The sequence below is a fragment of the Fringilla coelebs genome (genome assembly GCF_963513975.1).
Source record: "Fringilla coelebs genome assembly, chromosome: 1".
NCBI classification, from domain to species: Eukaryota; Metazoa; Chordata; class Aves; order Passeriformes; family Fringillidae; genus Fringilla; species Fringilla coelebs.
Window position 1 is genome coordinate 135,122,509 of NC_140028.1, and position 20,847 is coordinate 135,143,355.

Below are 20,847 nucleotides of genomic sequence, written 5' to 3' on the forward strand. Positions count from 1 at the left end.
GGATTAATTCAAGCTGATAATTTTGATCTATAAAGCATTTAACAGCATAAAGCTTGGCTGTTTGAAGATCATCTTCAGCCTTCACCTTCTGGGTATCTGTGGTCAGCCACGGTTCACTGTGTAATGTTTCCCACCCTCTTGCTCTCAATTACAGATGTATACTTGTCCTTAGTAGGGTGCAACCTGCTTTGTTTCTTTGAGCATGTAATGTATTTTGATTAGTTCTGTAAATTCTTTCTCTTCTGTGAAGCCATGTTTGTCAAGAATTCCACAAATGTTGTTTCAGTAATAAATTCAGTAATAAATGTACAGTTGCTCAGTGGTTCATGTGCCTTTGGAGAGGGTCTAGATAATGAGCCCTGTTCACCAGCACAAGAAAATATATGACAGCAGCTCTTCTCTGGATGTTTTTAAGTACAGAATCCCATTTCAGGACAGCATTTTTTATTTAAAATATTTGTATGCTAATTTTTCAGAATAACCATACATTTAAAGCATGAGCCTTCAACTGCTAAGTATATATCAATCAGACTAGGTGACTTCTAGGGTATGAGCTGTGATCTACTCTTCCACTGCAGCATCATCCAATGAATTGATGAGATACATGATGCATCTTCCCCAAGCAGGCAAGTTAGAGCCTTGTTTGCTACCTTAAAGGCTGAACTGAGGGTTCAAAGCTAACTCCCAAGAGTTGAGAAGGAAGGGCTGCTTCCCAGTGGACCTTAAGAGAATGACAGCCTTTTCAAACCCATCTACTCATCTGGAGACACTGTTCCTCTCCTCTATCAGCTCTTCCTTGCCCAAACGTGCCCATGAAAACAATTGTGTTAGGCCAGACAGCCCCGTACTCTGAAGGAAGCCACAAGGTGTTTGAGGGGACAGTGTCTGATGAAGAGGCTGAGTTAAAATGGGCAGAGATACAGGCTACACAGGGCACGAGGAAATGTTTCTGTCCAAAGAACATCTCCTCCAAACAAAGCACTTCCACAGACTGGTTTGGGTCACAGAAAGAATTTATTTTGATGATGGAAATATTCCATGTAGCCATCTTCCTGCTCAGTCTTTATCAGCATATTACCATATGACCCAAGTCCAGCAGTTTAATTATGTTTTGCAGGGGTACCTCCTTCAACCTTTTACTGCATTGCTTTTAAATATGCTGTGGGTCTAGGATTTTTTTTAGGGTTGCTATCATCTGCTCTCTAGGCTGATCAGTTCTCTCTGATTCGCTCTACTGCTCTACTTCCAACCTTATACCATAGTACTGTTCCCATTATTTTGGGTGAGAAGGTAATTATTGTAAAATGCTTTTATGGTGTTGTCAACATAGTAATTTATGCCTTTCCTTTTGCACCATAATCTTTATGGTCTGAGATTTTTCTCTGCTCCCATAAGGGACTGTCCTCCCTGACCCCAGAGCAGAAGCAGATAATGCCAAACCCCGTGCTGCTTCTTTGTATTTTGTTTCTTATTCTCAGTTTTATTTCTTTACTAGCCTCAGTACTGTCTCTTCAGAAGACAAAAGGATTTTTGGTTTGTGCTCTCCTCTTACCCTAAACCCTTGTTACTGCAATCTGTGGAGCTCCACTAGTGGCAGGTCACCAGTCTGATGTCACTCCATTCTCTGTAGCCCTTTGTGCCTGACCCATGAGCCAGCTGCTCACCCATCACATGATGTGTTTATCCAGCTCTGAGCTGGACATCTTGTGCAGAAGGACTCTGTGAGAGACAGCACTGAAAGCTTTACTGAAATCCAAAAATCTCGTTACATCAACTGGTTCCCCTTGATCAGCCCCAGGGGTTACCTTGTCACAAAAGGAAATGAGGCTGGATAAGCAGGACTTTCCTCTCATGAAGCCGTGCAGGCTGTGAGCAGCCACTGCGTTGTACAGAAAACACGTTCTTCTCCCTCCAGACCAGCACCTCCAAAAGCATCATTGTACTGCTGGGTCCACTTTCAAGGCCACAAACACAGTCAGCTCTCTCTCCTTCAACTGACTCAGTGCCACCCCACTCTCCTGCATCCTGAAAGAGCAGCCCAGCACAGAGATGCTGCAGCCTGTGGCACGTGAAACACGACTTGCAAACCTCTGCTCCAGAGCACTTCACAGTGTAATCAGATCAAACAGTGAAGTGCAATCAGATCAAACACTGCAATTCCTGCCACACAGATCTTTGCTGACTGAAGCAGCAGAGCAGTACTAAGCAGGTGAGGAAGCATATCACTGCTTAATTAAAAGCAGATTCTTTCCAGTCTGCCTTATAAAGAGATGATCATCATTGCACAGTACAATTTGATATTTTAACATCTTAAATACAAAGGCTTTGGTGCAGCTGATGCACAAATAGATTTCTATCTAAGACTTACTTGGTTTTGTTATGCAATTCCACAGCGTGAAAGAAGATGGGGACCTGAGCCAGAGTGTAAAGTTCAATTTAGCATAACATGCCTGGATGAAGTAGGCACTAATTAATCAGACCTATTTGGCAGAAAGGATTCTTTTTGTATCACTCAAATCGAAGGTATTGGGATAAACAGGCACATCTTGGGAACACAGGACTTTGTCTAAGAATCAAACGTGACCCTGTTATCCTCAGGTGATGGAAGACAAAGCAGAATTGTTAGCCCAGCCGCTGGAGCTAGGCCTTCCCTCTGCCTTGGTAGGAGACAGGCACTCTAAACATCAGAGTGACTGAAATATTCTTGTAACAAAATAGCTTTATGCATCCACTTAAAAATACATAAAACTGAAAAGAAAGTAGAGTGCTTTGGCCTTGGGCAAGGTGAAATACCAGAAATGTAATGAGTTAAATTACCTTCCAGGCTTGTGTGGAAGTGCTAAACCTCTTCAAAACACTAGGTTCTTATACAAACACCATTTATTCCAACAGGACACACATTGCTAAATAAAATGAGTCACTATGAATGAATCAGACTGAGTTGAAACAAAGTAGAAGCTTTTTTGAACTCAAAGCATATTGGGCAATAACTAAAATGCCTACAAATATTCAGAGTAGTGGGTAAGAATGAATTTATGCCACTTTGCAAGAAGTATTTTTTGTATCTTAATAATTAATTGGCCAAATAATTATTTTGATTATCACTAATGGAGATGAGACAGGAAGCTGTGAAAAGGGAATGTGATGAGAAAAGCTAAGATTGTTTAGTTTGGGAAAAGGGAAAGGGAAAAGCAGTATTTTACTGCAGTTATAGCAACAACTACAGCCAAGGATTAGCTCTGCTTATTTTGAAACTGCACTTTGTGCACACAGCAACTATGACAATTTTTTTTAGTAGATGGTAAATGAATGGCTACGAAATTCTCAAAACAGAAATTCAAGAAGCACCATTTAAACTTTTTTTTAAAATTAGGCATTACAGAAAATTGAATAGGCCATTCTGCCTTGCTCAAACCATTCTGATAATTTTGTTAAATAAGAGAGGGAATATTCAATTTAAAATGTGCAAAAGCTAATATTTACATTGTTCAGTACATAGAGGCAGGATTACATTAAGAGAAACTGGAAGAGGAAGAGAATAAACTGTTCTTAGAGTCCACTGTAGATAGAACAAATATTAATGAGCTTAAAGCATAGTAATGTATTCAGGCAAGATTTTAGAAAAAAAAAAATCTTTGTAATGATAGAGCTAGTGAGGCATGGGAAGAGATAGCACAGGGAAGTCATGGAAATAGCTCCCTGGAAAAGATTAACCCTATTTTCACCAATGTTTATTTACAGCTGAACTGCTCTGGGACAGACTAAAATTACCTTTTCAAGTCCTCTCCTGACCTGTTTTTTAACAGTTTTAATAAAGCAAATTTTAATAATTTCACCTCACACACAAGGCCTTTGTCACTTGGCATTGCAAGGGATATGCTGATTGCCAGAAACAGTTCCTGCCATAGAGAAATCAGGACAGACAGATGAAACAGATTTCTCCTTTAAGTTAAGTGCTCTCTATTTTTGTATTTTTTCCCCCATTAAGTATATGAATTTGAGAGAAACCAAAAGGACAGCACGTATAGAAAGCAGACACTGGATAAAAGCAGGCTTTGCATCAGAATGCAACAGTGCCACTTGATGCAGGGACTTGCTAACTAGCATTACTTTGGAAAAGAAGAGTGCACAAGGGAGGGAGCGGGAAATTCAGATTATACGTTTAGGTTATATAGTTGACATAGAAAATTATTGTTTCCAAGAATTTTAAATTTTTTATTTTGTTGCAGCCCTTGCATTGACAAGCCAGCTGGATCTCCTATGTGGAATATCATCACTGCCTTCAGGAAAAAGAACCTTTTTTTACACATTGCCATGTACACACTTCTGCTGAAGACAGGGTCCTGCAGCTGCTTGCTGCCCACCGTGGCTAATGGTCCACGTAATCTGAGCAGCATCCCTTGAGCACCATGTTCACACTAAACTCTCAGCAGCTGGAGCAGTTGTGTGAAGTGCAACCTTAGATTACTAGAGACATCATTAAGTGAGTAATTAAGAAGCTAAATCTCTCCAGTCTCTATAATTTCACCTACTTTTAATAGAATAGCTCCTCAGCCACCTTGTCTTCAGGGTATATCTACTTTATCATGAATTCAGACTTGTATTCTACATGTAATACTGCTGAAAATATTATTTTGCTACATCTGTGCAATAAACTGAAAAAACCAGAAAGTGACAAATGTATTAAAAGAAATAAAAGTTAAGTCAGAACAAAGACAAAAAGACACTTTTCTGCCATTTGCCCACAATGTGTAGCATAGGCTACATCATGCACTGAAAGCCTTGACAATCAAAGTCTTGAAATTCTAGAATAGAAATCCCTCCCTCCTTTCCATGAAAGTTTGGACTTATTCCAAAATATTTTTAGGATTATTGGTTTAGTATAAGATCACAGCTAAAAAAGTTCTGCCAATCCTTCTATCAATTAACTATCGTGGATGATCTTGCTGTTTTATTATTAATACTAGGATTTAGTCCACAGATTTGCCAATTACAAACCTCAGTATTTGCTCTCAGAGCCAGTCTCAGCCCAAAACCCCAGATGCTAAATGTTTCAAGCCTCTTAAAGTAAGCATAGAAGAAGCATGTTAAAATCCAGTGAAAAAATCTCAAGTTTAAATTTTGTCTTACTTTTTTTTCCTTTGTGATACAGGCATTTAACATCCAAAATTCATCTGTAAGCAATCAAAATCACAGGTTAAACACAAGAACAAAGGATTTACCTAGTGAGTCATCAAAGTGCTTTATTTTATAAAGCCTTGCTCATGTTTGGAGTGTAATCTAAGCACTAACATACACAATAATGAGTCTTCCTTGCCCTGTCCAAATAAACAGTTTATCAACAAGAGTGAGTGACAAAAATGCTACACAGACAAAAAGAATGCTTTGCTGTAAATGTCTAAGATGGTCTAATGTACACTCGTTGGCCGCAATTAAATATGTACTCTGAGTACCTTATTTTTACTCCAGGGTCTCCCTGTGGCCTCATACCTTCAGAAGCTTCAGAAAACGAAACTTGGGTGAGAACATAGACAACCAGGGTGTTTAGGGAGAGGACCAAAAAAAAAAAAAATCAAGCCACAGTACCAACTTATTTAAATACATACAATACAAAAGTATACACATACATTACAGTGCTGCAGACATCGCTAAATCAAACGTAACAAAAATCCCTGTGGGAAAGGTTGGGGAAAGGAAGAAAAATTAGTACACAGCAACAGGGATAGTATTGCCTTTGGCCACTGGAAGTGTAATTAAGGGGTTGCTGTTGTAGGGGCTCTTCTGAAGTGAAGCACAACACAGGTTATGCACAGTTGCAGGCTGAGCAGCGCTGACACTGGTTATGGAGAAGGCATGCTGGCACTCCTGATCCCAGTTAGAAATGATGAGAGGGAGGTTTGACTTCTCTTATGTTGCCTACAAAATCTAACAATTTCAATAAAGAAATTTTAAAGGCACAGCTTTAGCACAGTGTATAAGTAGATAAACTTTTAAGCATATGTAAATTTGTCTCTTTCAAGCATGGAGTCTTTCAGGGAAAAATACAAGAGGAGAAGGAATACAATGTTGTTTAGAAATTTTAAACAAGTTAAACATGATCAGCACAGTTTCAGGCAATGTACTATACAATCAAAATTGAGTAAATGGTAGGACAGGTAATTTTGATGCTGAAAGACAACCTTGGGAAAAATCCCTCCAAAATATCCTTTCACATTTTATTGTAAAAGAGTCTATCATGGAGGTGAGCGAGACATTCACTTTAGTACACTACTGCATATTACCTCTTGGAAGATGACAAACATTACTTCATTTGTACTGCAAAATAACTTTACATGTAAACTCAAAAGTCTTATATTGTACACGGCTCTGAAATTCAGAAATATCCCTGCTTTCCTAATAATGTAAACAGTAAAATTCAGGGTTCATTTTTCAAGGGATAATCTATAATAAAATACTGCTATTTCAACAGTACAACATAAGCATTTAAACTTCAAATTCCCAGTAAATTACAAGGGAATGGAATTTCTATCAGTGTGCACATCTTTCAGGATGAGTAGAAGATGGAGCTACTATTGCCCAAAACTATGCGCTTCTTCAGATAAGCTACTTTTACACTTGTAACATTATTAGTTCCTATATTGCAAGAATATAAAACAAATGAAAACTTCAGGTAACAAAGAGAAATAAGCAAAGTTTTCCCTTAACGTAAGTTACTATAGCAAAAATGTACACATAGCATGAAGTATGTTAGCTCTTTGTAAGGTAAGAGATGCCAGCTCTCAGATGTCTGAGAGGCTGAACTTCCTGATGCAATGTGCTGAAAAAGAAGACAAAAAAGAGAGGGAGGAAAGAAAAGGAAAAAACCCAACTGCTAGGAACCAAATGGGAAAAGCCTCCGGCACCAAGGGCTGTTGCAGCTGTGTTTTTAAGGAGTGCCAGTGTGCAGGGTGTAAGTGTAACATTCGCAGTAAGGTCTTCATTATTATCACCATCATCATCATGAAGAATACTGTCATGTATCTTTTTTCAAAATATAAACTGATCCACAGTTTACAGTTCGATATCAATATTGTAGATTTAACATGCATTTACTCTTCCCCACCCCCACCCCACGCCTCTTTGCTCATTGATTCCATTTCAGCTGGTAGCATCAGAGTATTACTGTCACAGTGCACTCTGAGTAAGCTGTTCTATTTATTTAAATTATTTTAAATTTTTTTTTTTTTTGCACACACAAAAGAGTCAGAAATAGCTAGAACTATGCTGGGAATATCAGGCAGCTGTTAAAGCGAGTACTCCACCCCACTTCAGTCATCTTTGCCAGCAGATGTAAACAAAGGGGTTGCTTTCTGTAAGATGAGTGCTTCTCTGAGTTCCTTTTTTTCCCTACACTTGTAGCCACTGCTGCTGTCCCCAGGTCTCGTGTCTGTCCTATGTAACATGATAGGTTACGTCAAGATGTTGGCAATAAAGTCCAAGAAGCGCTTTGAATACTGTTCTGGATTAACAGTTGAAATTTCTGCACCAGCCTAAACAGAGAATTGGGACAAGAGAAGAAAGAAGGAAGAACCAATGTTTTATTTGATGCTTTTCTCATTGAGGATGTCAATAAATTTCACGTGCAGTTTTCAGAACCAGAGACTAGAAACACAAATTGTGGGCCTCAAGCAGAATCTTACTGGTACCTTTTTAGGCTTCACAGGAGGACACTGATAATCAGTACTCACCCCTGTGACAGCTATCTTACATTTCTGAAAAATTTTCTTTTTACTTTCCATGCTTCTCTTTACTTTCATTGTACTTCAGTCTTCAATATGAATTTTTACAGCACATTAGCCATGCTACCCACCGACTCACCATCAGATTCTGGTCTCTAGAGCAGCAGTGCCTTCATACAGAGAAGGCTGAATGGCCATACTTACATCTGGCATGTCAACATTTGTGTAACATGTATTGTTATCTGAATGCTACATAGCCTGGTTTGAAATACATGCTAACAGTAACACTTTCTCAATGTTTATGCATTTAAATCTGGACTCATTATTTATATTTTTCCTGTTTTAGAAAAGAGGCAAGTTGCATGCATGCAATTAATGAATGAACTTCAGTGTCATGTGGCTCAGGATGGAGACAGAAAAATAAACAAAATGAATGTATGAAAGTAATGTTCTGCAATAAGTTCCAATCACAATCAGCTTCAATAATCATAGCTGTTACTCACAACATATTTCTATCTGTTATTTAAGCCAGAAGTGTGAGTTTTTAAAGTCTGCTACTTTCAAAGTTCAGTAATAATTGCCAGATAATGGCTGCATATGGTCTGCATCAACTTTCAGCTGCCCAGAAAGCAGAGAGTAATGAGAGCATTGCTTTAGAGAGAGAAAAAAATACCTCCTACAGGCCTTTGCAGGTCATATCATTCTCTACTGTAACTAAAAAGCCCAGAGCCCTTTGCCTAAATTTTCTCACAATGCCCTGACCCTTTAGACACTTAGACACAGGAGGGATTTAAGCCTCATGAATGAATATGCTCTTTTTAAGAACTTTATGAAATCTGAATGTTAAATCACCACAGGAGTGATAATAGTAGACATAAATCATAAATCTGGAAGACTGGGCTGTTTCACCACGGTTCTTTGGTGTCTGCTGCTAAGCAGTAATTTCAGTCAATATTAAATAATGGCAGTCAAGCAGAAGCCTTCACTGAACAGCCTCTGAATATTTAATAAGTAAATGATATTTTTATGCCTGATTTTGTAAATTGTACTTTTTTTTCTAAAGAAGTCTTCTAGAGTGAGCTACGTAAGATGCTGAAGAAGTAACTTTCAGCAGGCTGTACCAAACAATGAAACCATCATTTCATTGGCCCTGCATCTGAAATTAGATTCATGACTGCTTTCATAGAGTGGTGAACAGCTCTGTTTGCAAGAATAAGGTTCATCTCACAAATTTAGAACAAAGTCTTAAAAAGCATCTCACTAGAGTTCTCTGTGGGTGAGAAAGCTGTGCACACAGCCAAAAAAGGAGTTCCACTCTCAGTATGTAATGTAGGATTTATTTGCCCTTTCCCAAGCTTTACTGAACTGTCCTCTATCAAGGACTAAACAAAAATGCAGGAATATAAACGAGTCAGGGGAAGAAACCAACCCAGATACTTACCCCATGCTTTACCGTCTTAGCAGCATGGGCAGCTTTCTTTTTTGCATCATAATGAGTAAGAATGTCAATAATGGCCATGAAGTACACCTCCTTCCTGGGAGCATCTGCCAACAGCAAACAGGGCAGTAAGAAGGATTTCTGAAACATCTTATCAATGAGTTCTCCTTCTAACAAAGGAGACTTGGTACGACTCAATCAGCAGCTAAGACAGGTCAATGTCAGTCATAATCAAGATGTGTAAAAAGCACAAGCTCAAGTTGTCCTTAATTAAGAGTTTAACTGCACTCGTATATAATGCAAAATGCCCTAAATGAGTGTAAAATAAAAAACTAGCATACAGAAATAGAAATTATTGCTCAGTTAAGGTAATGTTGATTTCATCTTTGTGGAAAAATGATGAAGTTTTATATGAAAAGTAATGCTTCTGTGTCAACAAAGAGAATTACAGAATAAACTAGGTTGGAAAAGACCTTTGAGATCATCAAATCCAACCTATGACCTAACACCTCCTCATCAACTAAAACAAGGCACTGAGTGCCACATCCAGTCTCTTTTTAAACACATCCAGGGATGGTGACTCCACCATGTCAGGTGATTACACTGGGCAGATGATTCCAGTGCCCAATCACGCTTTCAGTGAAGAATGTTTTCCTGACATCTAACCTAAACTTCCCCTGGTGCAGCTTAAGATCATATTTTTTTTATGAATAAAACCATGCATTTATCCGTGTCAATGCTTATAAACAAAAAGAAAAGGTAACTTTCCTGCATTGAACAGCCACAGGTACCCAGTTGTACTTAATTTTACACACTAACATTAAACTCAGTTTCAGGCTTCTTACACACTCCTTATGATGACTTTCTTAGCTGCAACACAGAAATTGGGTATGACTTCACAAATTTTCAAAAAGCAACCAAAAAAATGAAACATAACTTGGAACACTGCTTTTCTCATTTTTTTTCAGACTGTGTTTAACAGTGTTATCTGCCAGAAAAGACCAATTATATTTACTAGACTTTCTGAAAGGGCTGAAAACCCCATGAATTAACTGCTGAAGAACTGGTGAACCAGAATAGCTAAGCATGATAGAAATCTTCTTTCTGCTGCCACCTAAGAGTAAATTTCCTTTTCCACAGAGTGAACTTGTTTTTCAGTTTACATTGGCCTTTACATGGTTGCGAGGACTTTAGAATTCTGATGCAAGGATCAAACCACCTTAACAGAAAGATATTTCTTACTGCTTACTTTCATGGGATTTTATTCCATAAACATCAATAGCTGGATCAAATTCCCCTGGAGCCAAAGGCAGCGAGCTGTTCAGCGTATTTCCTGGACTGTCTGGAGGGGTTCCAATAGGGTGGGTCCCATCACTTTCACCTTCCTCTTCTCCATCATTCTCTTCACACTCTATTTCTTCCTGTTCAGCTCTTTCAACATCATGAATTCCAACCAGCAAGCTGTAGTCCATGAGTTTTAACTGAGCAAGGAACTAGAAAGTGATAAGCAGTCTATCAATATTGCTGAAAAACATAAGCTCCACTTACAAAAAGGTACCACCAATTGAGAAAAACTTCTAAGGCAATTCTGAGAGAGAGCAAAGGGAAGATTAAGTGATAAAGCTGGAAAGAGATACCTGATTTTACTAAAATGTATTAGCAGCACACAAATTACTTCAAACTTATTCTGTAGTCCACTGTTCCAAAAGCCTCAGGGGAAAAAAAAATCTGTGAGTAGTGAAGACCAGTGTGCCTGCAAGCCAACAGCTGTTACTCCTGACTCGTGCTTCAGTTAAATTAGATTCATAGAACAGCCTGGGTTGGAAGTGACCCCAAGGACCATCAAGTGCAACTCTTGGCCCTGCTGTACAGAAACATCCCCAAGAGTCACACCATGTGCCTGAGAATATTGACCAAATGCTTCTTGAACCCTGTCAGGCTTGGTGTTGTGGCACCATCCTCTCTGCCCTCCTTGGACAGCTTCCTTATGTTGTGGTGCCCAAAACCACACACAGCAGTTGGGTGGGGACTGCTCTGTCACTGCTCAGTGTCCAGAGCAGCCTCTGTGCTACCAGGTGTAGAGCATGCTATGATCTGGTGCGGAACCCACCCTCTCAATCCCTTTTAAATCTTATTAAAGAATCATGAAAAATGTTCAAATATTCTTGCAGTGGAAAGCTGTGAAGTTTCACACCCTGAAGACATGAAATGATGCTGCATTCTCTTCACAGTGACAGGCTCATCGTGATTTACATCACAAAAGCAAAACATGTATGTGAATGAAAGGGCAGTTTTGAATAAAGAATAAGGATGGGAGATTTTAGGAAATTGAAAGATAAATACACTCAATGTACAAATAAAGAGTTATTTCAGTTGAGGAGAACAGCATAAGGCAGAAAGAGGATGGAAATAAGGAAGGTATAAAAGCAGGAAAATGGGGTAAACAGCTCAAGGGGGCAAAGGATAGGCAGGACAGAGCTGTACTGCAGTTTAGAAGCAGTACTGCGATTCCAAACTTGTGAAGGCCATGCTCGTGGTATGCAGAGAAAGCGGCTGAAAATAAAAATGGCTTCAGTTTTTATAAACTCTAAGTGATTATAAAAAGGAAGTTAGAGCAGACCAGGAAAGAAAGCATTCGAGCTAGACTTTGGCACAGAGAGAGCGATGGGGATGAAAAAGATAAAATACTAGGTAATGAGAAACTCCAGTTTGTCAAAATCTGTTTCTGAAAAAAAAGATGAGCTGGAGATAACTGTAAATTCAAGTGCTAGAAGAAATATTGTGAGATTGAGAGGAGGTTTTAAGAAGAAGAAGGAGAAACTTTTTTTAAAAGATATAATTTATATCAATATAATAAAACAATAGATTCTCACAAGACTGGAAGAGATCTAAGTTCGAAGAGATGATGCACAACAATATACAATACAAACAAACTAGACTGGCCAAAGGCAATGGGGTGGAAGAACTCCAGGCATATTATTCACTACGTGGTAAATACAGGGAAAAAAAAATCTACCAATAATAATAAAGAACAGTATGAAAGAGAATGGACTCTTGGGAAAAAAACAGTGAGCTACAAATTAGAAGAGAATGGCTCTTGGAAAAAAAAAGTGCTGCTGCTAACAACAAAAAGACTTAGGGAGATCAGCACAAGGAAAAAAATCTTACTATAAATGGAAAAAATTTGTAGTTTTTCTTGAGACAACTGCAGTGGAATGAGGAGATGGGAAAACAGACAAGGGGACATCAAAACAGCAGTAATAACTTGTGTTTGAACATAGGAAGGGGACACAAGACTTGATTAGGAGAGAAATACTGAAACAAAGCTTAATGAAAAACAAGAACAGCTATAAAGCTATATAGCTGAGAATAGTACCCCATTATATGTTTAACTATAAATACTGTCTGATAAGATAATCATATACTAAGCGTTGTGCATTTCCTTTCATTGTAGTGAAATGTGAGCTTTTACACTCTGGTTACAAAGTGTGTCTATCAATTATCTAACAAGGGCAAAAAGAACCAACAGAAGAAAAGCAAGGTTAAAGAATAGCTTGCCATTGTCAAAATCAGGAGCCAGATCACTTCACACTAGTGGTTTACATGGACATTAAACATTTCTCTGTATAAACTTCAAACCCACAAAACCAACCTCTCAAGTCATAATCTGGAATCTGCCATTACATTCCCAGTCTGGTAAATGATATAGATCATACACAATCTACTTCTCAGGGTAAGAAAGTATTTTCCACATTCCTTCCACACACTTAAGATATTATCTGCAACCTACTTGCTGTAAAAGCAGTAGTCAGCAACAGCAGTATATGTTAAAAGAGCACAAAATTTTAACCCAAATAAACTTATCTCTAGAGCTGTGACATCAGTAGAGCACAATATTTTAAATATAAAATAAACACACATTGATATTTCACAAAGTATTTATGTTTTCATCGTCGTCACCACCATAAATTTCCCATTGTTACTATGACAGGATATTATATTTCCTCAGAAGCAAATTATTGGGTAAATTCTAAAGTAACAGTATTTTGTTTTGTACAACTAATGAGATAAAATCTGAAGAATTTGGAAAGTCAATTCACAGAGCTCTTTTGATATAAATAGCTGAAAGTCTTATTAAGTCACAGACACATTTTGCTACCAAGTCTTTTCCAAATCTGCCTTTTTACTTGAAAACAGATTTTAGTTTTTGAGTATAAAGCTGCAAAACGCTGTGTTTAGGAAAAATATTTTGAATTATGCAAACTAAAGGCAAGTTGTGCAAACAAGTTAGTCTGATATTTATTATTTGAACAAAATCAGTGAAAATATTTCAATAAATTCATACATTAACACTTTTTTTCCAAGTATTTACTATATCAACCAAGTAAAATACAAATTTATATGAAAGACTACATTAAGATAATGAGAATCCAATTGCTGTATTTAGATTACTGAAGCACTGTACTGTTGTGATACTTAGAATGATTTAAAACTGGATTACTAATATGAAACAAAAAAGGCATGCACAGCTGTGAGCAGGGCAGATGCCCCTCCTCTGTTATGGACTCCAGTCTGTGTGGCCTTAGCTCTGGTGGACCTCCACCTGTAAAATACAACTAACAATACTCACCTCTCTCTTGGGGGCATTTGGAAGCACTAGGCTTGTAAACCATTTAAGTACTAAGCAGTACCATCATTTTAACATCACATCATCAAGGCAGGAACAATGTATGGCAACCAGCTATGGCAGCAAGCCATTTATCACATCAGCAAAGCAGTGATCAACTCCTGAAAGTTTAAATTGTGTTTCATTTAAATCAGTCAGTGTTTACAGTTTTATAAACAAGAGCTTTTATTAATGAATTACAGGTATGATTTCCTGGGATATCCATAATTTGCCACACATTTTAATCACGTGAAACTGAACAGGCACATTCTTACCTCAACATCCTTTTTGAGTTTCTCAAGGAACATCTTTTTGTTATTCTCATCAATATGAATCTTTTGGCCATCATTAATAAAATCATTGTCTTTGAACGTCGGCAGCTCTTTGGCCTAAAACAAACCAAAATTCCTGTAAGAGCAGGACTGTAAAAAGGAGTGTGGTGAAGCTGCTGGCTCTGTGCCTGAGGAGGCACCCCCCAGGTGCCTCTCCTCCACGGCACACAGTTCTCCATAACTGCACCCATAGAATTCCTTGCTCATGTACCCCTCCTGGAATGGCCTGGAAGGTATGTGTTAACTGGGCAGAAAATGCAGCTAGGACAAAATCTCCACTCAATGCCAGATTTGCATTGAACACTGATTTGCATCGAGCTTCTTCCAAGATGTCATTTGTCAAAGCAACTGGCAGTAAGTGAAGTTAAAACAATCTATCCCTCATAACAAAGGGCCTGCATCAGGTCTTACAGAGGAAGTTAGACAGGATTGCATTTTCCACAACTACTGTGAATATTCACAAGTGCCTAATACCAAATAATCATTGGAAAGCATCACATGAATATTGAATTATGAAATTCTTCTTAAAAGCAGCAAACGCCAGAGAAGACCACCGCCTCTTCAATATGCAATTAAATATTCTTGATGTTGGAGCAACTTGATTACCTTCATCTTCAACTCCCTCATGAAGTGTTTTGCAACGCCTCAAATGGGCTCTGTTTTTAATGGACAGTGACTGGAAGTTTATTAAAAAAGTCCCAGCAAACTGACAAACAAAAGAGCAGTTCCTTCAGGACATTTGGTCAAGCAAGTTAGAAGTAATAACTCCTGCAATCAGAGCTTTGAAAAAATTGGCCCATTAAGAGCAACGAACAAGCCTTTCTCCCTGCCCCACCTTTCAATAGCAGTATGGAAGAACAGGTTTCCTTTACAAAGAAAATGTTACAGAACAACCAGTGCTGCAATTCCTATGAGCTGCCAGTGGCCAAGAACTAGTGAGTACCCTGAATAAAAGAATTTCCCCTTAATCTGAAAGTCCTTCTGCTAGGAATAAAAGGCAGCTAATATCAGTCTACAGGAATGTCCTCCATAAGTTTAACTAGTCAGACATTGCTTATGATCTTACTGCAGATGGTATTTTTCTTGAAGTTTATTTTCTTCCTATGACACAGCAAGGAAAAGAACCTGAGAGCTTCTTTCCTCTGCTCCAACAGGTATATCTTGGAAAGCACAGCATTAAAATGTGAGCACCACAGCAGACTCCGAGAGGCCCTTATAGATCTTCACAAAGTTCTTTTTGCTGTTGAGCTGTGTGCACTGAGGTGGCCAAAATACTCAGTTCCCCAGCTGTCCAAATTCATTTTTTGGACCTGGAATTTGTGAATTGCTTGAGATCCCACAATGCTACTTTTGTTTAGAAAAGTGATCCTTTTCTTCCAATAGCCGCTCAAAAACACTTGAGAAATTAGTAACATTGTAATAGTTACAAATCCATTATTAAATGCATGGTATCCCAATACCTATGGGGTTTGAAAAAAAAAAAAAGGTTCTAGTCTGGTTGCTCTGAATTATTATTGTCTAGAATCTAGAACATTCTGATACATTAAAATACCCTCTAATAGTGATCCTCTATTTATATTTAAAAAAACCCAACAAAACAAACACCCAAGCTGCTGAGATGGAGCTAGAACCATTCATCTGTTCCAGAGTCATTCAGCAGCGCTCTCCTGCTTTACTCAAAAACAATGCTGGACGCTTTCTGAAGCTCACAATGAATTGTTTCCCACAATATGACTGCACAGTATGCATTGATTTTCTTTCTGGCCTACTCAGTAAGAGGTTTAGGACAAAAAGGAGCAGGGGTAACATCAGATAAGCATTTCAGGCTAACAGCTGTAGAGATTACCATACTCAATTGAGCAGGGTGTCCCATGGACAGGGCTAATTCGGCAGAGGCGGGACTGAGGATCCAGGGATATTGCCAACACTGGAGGATGGAATCCAGTGCGTGGGATGCTTAAGAATGGAGAGGAGATTTGGATGAAATAATTTAAGATGAAGCAATAATGAAAAGAATGCAGGAAACCAAGCTTCCTTTATTTTTAGCCCAAAATCACTTAAAAAAATTCCCCAGATTATTTTTCCACCTAGTATATCCTAGTAATTGATTAAATTAGGCAGAGGTTAAAGTGAAACAAACCTATTAACACAGACACCCACCCCCCCACTAGCGCTGTTTAAAGCTGGAGGGTGAGCACAGAGGGAGGATGTGCTTGTGGTTAAGATGCTGAGATGCTTGTTTGCCTCTAGGCTCTGCCGCAGGCTTCCCGCAGAGCACAGCCCCAGCCACACCGGCGGGGCTGTGAGGGGAAGCTGCCTCGCCACTGAGGACAGTCCTACGGTGGTAAAAATAAACTAAAATTACAAGCAGCGTCTTCTTTGGAAGATGCTAGGGCTGGTAAGCCAGTTGTGCAAGTGCCATAGTTCACTTTAACCTTGTCTCTAACCTATTTTTAATAGAAGTGAGCTAGCAAAGCTGACACTGCTGCAGCTCTTGCCTGTCATCACAAGACCCAAGGGGCACTGCCAAGGACGTTCTGGGCAGTGAGTCAGCACTCCCAAAAAGCCAGACTCTTCACTGCCTTGTATGCAGGTTCCCCCAGATCATGATCATCCATCCCTCTGACAACATTTTTCTGAGGTAATCGTTTTTCACCCAAATACCAATAGTTTTAAAGACCTGGCAAGTGTAGAACCATGTAAGTTAAAATCCAGTTCTGAAGCAAGTGAAGGAAAAGGACAAAGTAAAAACACTGGGTCCCATCTAAGCAACTGAAGCTAAAAAGCTCTGTGCCAGTGGTTGCCCTCACAACATTATTTGCATGATATCCCCCAGCTCATTCTTTTCCTTTTTTCTAGGTGTTACTAGAAAACCCCTCTTTTTTTTTGTCTGTACTAGGCAATACTATTTTCCCTATTTATTTGAAGCTGAATAGTCCTAGGATACTGGTGCAGTCCCACATGTTACTAATGACAGCCACTGGAAGAAGTGTTTCTAGTAGTACTTTAACAGAAATTTGTCTTAAAATTGATTTGTGAATTTAAGAATCAAAACCTATGAAATATTCAACTAGGAGAGGCTCTTGTAGTTATGCCAAATTAATAAAACATTCATTCACGTTGAAAAATCCCACCATGTTCATTTCTTACATGCTGAAATAAACACAAATAGAAACACATTGTGGCAGTTTAGAACATTATCTGAATGAAAAAAAAATGAGGCTTTGCCTTAATGAAATAATTGATATGGTTAATTTTTTATGATGTCTCAAATATTTCCAATGGAGCAAAATCCTTGTTGGAAAATGATTCTCCTAGAATGTAATTCATTATAATGAACATATTACTGTCATTAAAGAACTAAATATTTTAAGAGCTGCACAGGAGATGAGCATCTAACTACTTCCACTAAATTAATAATAGATTTTCTTTCTGAACCACCTCCACTGTTTTTAATCTCCTACTTAAAAGATGCAAGAAAGGCACAACAGATTTAACAAAAATAAAATATCTATTTATTTAAAAAGCATGTTATCGGCACACTTCAGGTTTGCATTCCAAAGTTTGCCATGGTCACAGAGAATTTTAATGGCAGGAAGACTTCACTGCCTTTGAAAGGCTGAAAAATCAATAAAGATTTCTTAGTAACTAAGATGACAGAATGCGCAAAGCCTCATTCAAAATAAAAGTATAGTGTAAGAGCTGATACTGTTTTGAGTTAAAAAAAACCCTTGGAATGTAAGAACCAGGTGAAGTTTTATTTCTGTGAACATAGTAACAGTTTTTGTATATTTCTTAGGACATCTCAATTCAGCATCCTATCCTAATGAGTTGAAATGAATATTAGCAATTTTGTTTCCCCCAAAGGGATTTTGCATGCATCATGACATCAAAAATAATGGTCACAGCTAACACTAATGCTGGCATTTTGGAAGCAGCTTGCTAAAATAGCTGTAGGTCAGGTAAGTTTCCAAATAGTGATTGAAAAAGGAAAAAAGACTAATTGTCCTCATGACTTGGCAGCAATTTCTTATCTAATAAAGACAAGATTTAGGTTTTAGGAGAAATGTTGCATAGCAGCCTTATTTTTTCCTCTGGAACTAGCCACAAGTCACATTATTCACGCAGCTAATAATTGAAAAATTTGGCTTATAACTTTTGAAAATTATGTAAAACATCTGCCAAGAGTGAAGGTCCACACCCTGGGCTTTTTTAACAGCAAATGGCCCACATACACCTTAATTTTTTAAAGTACTGGGCTCACCAGCAGATATGGAAGGCAGTGTTTGGGGGAAAAAAAAAGGCTATAATACTAAATATAGTTTGCAATAATTTGGAACAGGTGATTTTGAACTGAATCAAAACTCTGGAGTCACTAGATCTACAAGAGGGAAGAATAACTTCCTTCAGAATTATGCAGTTTCTTGCCTCCAATAGTTCTGTGAGATGGATCCAAACTTTTGTTCTACAAATTGCCTTGCCCTGGACAGGGGCTCTGATACAAAGGGTCTGCAGCTCAATTTGACATCACAGGTATGTAAAAGGCAATGGAAATAGAGCTGTAACCCCAAAATAGTGTTTGAGGGTAAACACTGGAATGACTTTAGCCAGTACGACACACATTTTCTGTAGGAAAAAAAAGAATTGTGCAGGATGCTGTAGAAGGGTTAAGTACTCAAGCAAGTACCAAAATAGAAACTGTCTTGTCAGTGCTCAAGGAAATGTATCCAGAATTATCCCTAGCATTAATGTCTTCCTGCTGCAAAATGAACATGTAACATATAAAAATGCAACACAAAATTTCCCTTGTTATTTTTTAAATTCTTTCAACATATGGAAAGCAGACTTCTAAACAAAAATGAAACAAAACCCCCCCCACCCCTCAAAACCAAACAAAGGCAAGCTAGTGACTTATTTTGAAAAACTGTTACGGGGTTGGTGTCATAAGAAGGCTAAATGCTGAAATCAAAACCCTGAATGTCTCTCCCTATCTTTGGAGCGTGATGTTTTGAAAGCTGTAATCTCTGTGCATCTCAACATTCAGATCTATTTCACAGGTAAGTGTCAGACACTTCACAAGTCTCTTGCGTGAGATCAGCACATGAAGCAGACTGAAATCACTAATTAGAGATAAGTACAAAAATGTTCTGAAATTAGTAATTCTTAAACAGCAGGAAAAAATAGCTCAGATTTTGGAATGATCTACCTTAACTAATGTTTTACATAGTGACACCAAAAGTAAAAAAACAACTGAGTCAAGACTGAGTGATCTTGTTCCTATGCTCCTCTACTAAAGCCCTTCTTCCTTAGGTTATATTTTCTTCTCAGAAATCAGTTAATTACTATATGCTGTAATATATAAAGTTAAACACAAAGCTAACATCTAGCAACAACTTCCAATCTAATTATCATAGCTATGTATTTTGCATACAATTTAATTAAGATGTAACATAGCTGTCAACTATGGCAATCTTTTTCCCAAAAGAAACTTGAATAGAAAATCCTTTATTCAATTGTATTGAGTATAATTTTACTGCACTTATGAATGGTGATTTATGAAAAAACACATACACAGAGGTGGCAATGCAACCAGTTTTAGATTAATTTAAAAATGTGATAATCTCTGAAATTGCTTGAGAAAGATGAAATGTGGTGGGCACACCAGTTCAGTTATTTTTCTTCTTTAAATTTCTTTCTGAACTGCTCACTCAGAAGCAAGAGCTTAGATTCTTTTATCAGTACAAGTAGACTCAGCTGTTACTGCTAATTTGATCTTGTACTGCAAGTATGGCATAACTGTGAGCAGCTAGACCACCAGGGGAGTTCTCCATTATCATTTCACTTGAGAGGGCAAAATTGTCCCAAGAATTAACAGAAAATGCCCACTATTAAAATAATAAAAATTTTAAAAAGAGTAGTAAAGCCCAAAAAGTCAAAAGGAGCAGCTGTCAGAATTTGACAACTGTTGAAACATACTGTTCTTTTAAAATCCAAGTCATCTGTAAGTGTATGTTATGATACATGTTGCCAAGAAAGTGATGTCTTTATTATTAAAAGTATCATTTGTAACACAAATGAAAGGCATCGTGTGTTAAGGTGAAATTTAAGGGATTGGTGCTTGTTTCTGCACTGATTATCACAAAACATTGAAATGACAGTTTTGTGACTGATCATCCATATGTTAGGATATTAAACAGCTGAAGGCAGTCAAACAGGAGGTAAACTGCAAACAGGATGGAAAAGTACCACTCTCAATCAGGCAACTTTACATCCTAAAAAACCCATTTAAAAACAAGTTTGAAAAGTAATACCTCTTCTACACTACTAAGCTAATGAAGAATTGTACTATTTTCTCTAATTTCTTATCCATTAAATCTTTTGCATATTTGTCTCTTCTTTATTAATTGAGTAAACAACTTTTAGTTTGATAGGAAGATTCAAGAACAGAAATTTCACCAAATTTGCCTTTACAAAGTAATTTATCTAGAATGTACAGTCTTCATTAGAATGTGACTGAGACTCGCTCTTCTGTTTTCTGTCTTCTGCAGCTTTAAGAGAAGCAAATATATCATGCTTAATATTCTGAAAACCATTTGATTACTTTAATGTTGTCATTTGAAACTTGATATGAATTGCTTAAAAGCCCATTTAAAAACTAGCCATTGCCAGACAATTTAGCCATATATTTTAGCA

The 20,847-nt window shown here is 37.8% G+C and overlaps 1 protein-coding gene across 2 annotated transcripts in view; it reads right to left on the reverse strand.

Annotated features, from left to right (window-relative positions):
* Positions 1–5,272: 5,272 nt before the first annotated feature.
* Positions 5,273–20,847, reverse strand: part of PIP4K2A (phosphatidylinositol-5-phosphate 4-kinase type 2 alpha) — a 107,424-nt gene continuing 91,849 nt past the window's right edge. For both annotated transcript variants that reach the window (XM_084209505.1, XM_084209504.1), the window contains 4 exons: positions 14,098–14,211; positions 10,406–10,649; positions 9,160–9,263; positions 5,273–7,529 (listed from right to left, as the gene is read on the reverse strand). In XM_084209505.1, coding sequence (XP_084065631.1) covers positions 7,449–7,529; positions 9,160–9,263; positions 10,406–10,649; positions 14,098–14,211 — 543 coding nt within the window. In that variant the 3' untranslated portion in view covers positions 5,273–7,448. The remainder of the gene's footprint in view (positions 7,530–9,159; positions 9,264–10,405; positions 10,650–14,097; positions 14,212–20,847) is intronic.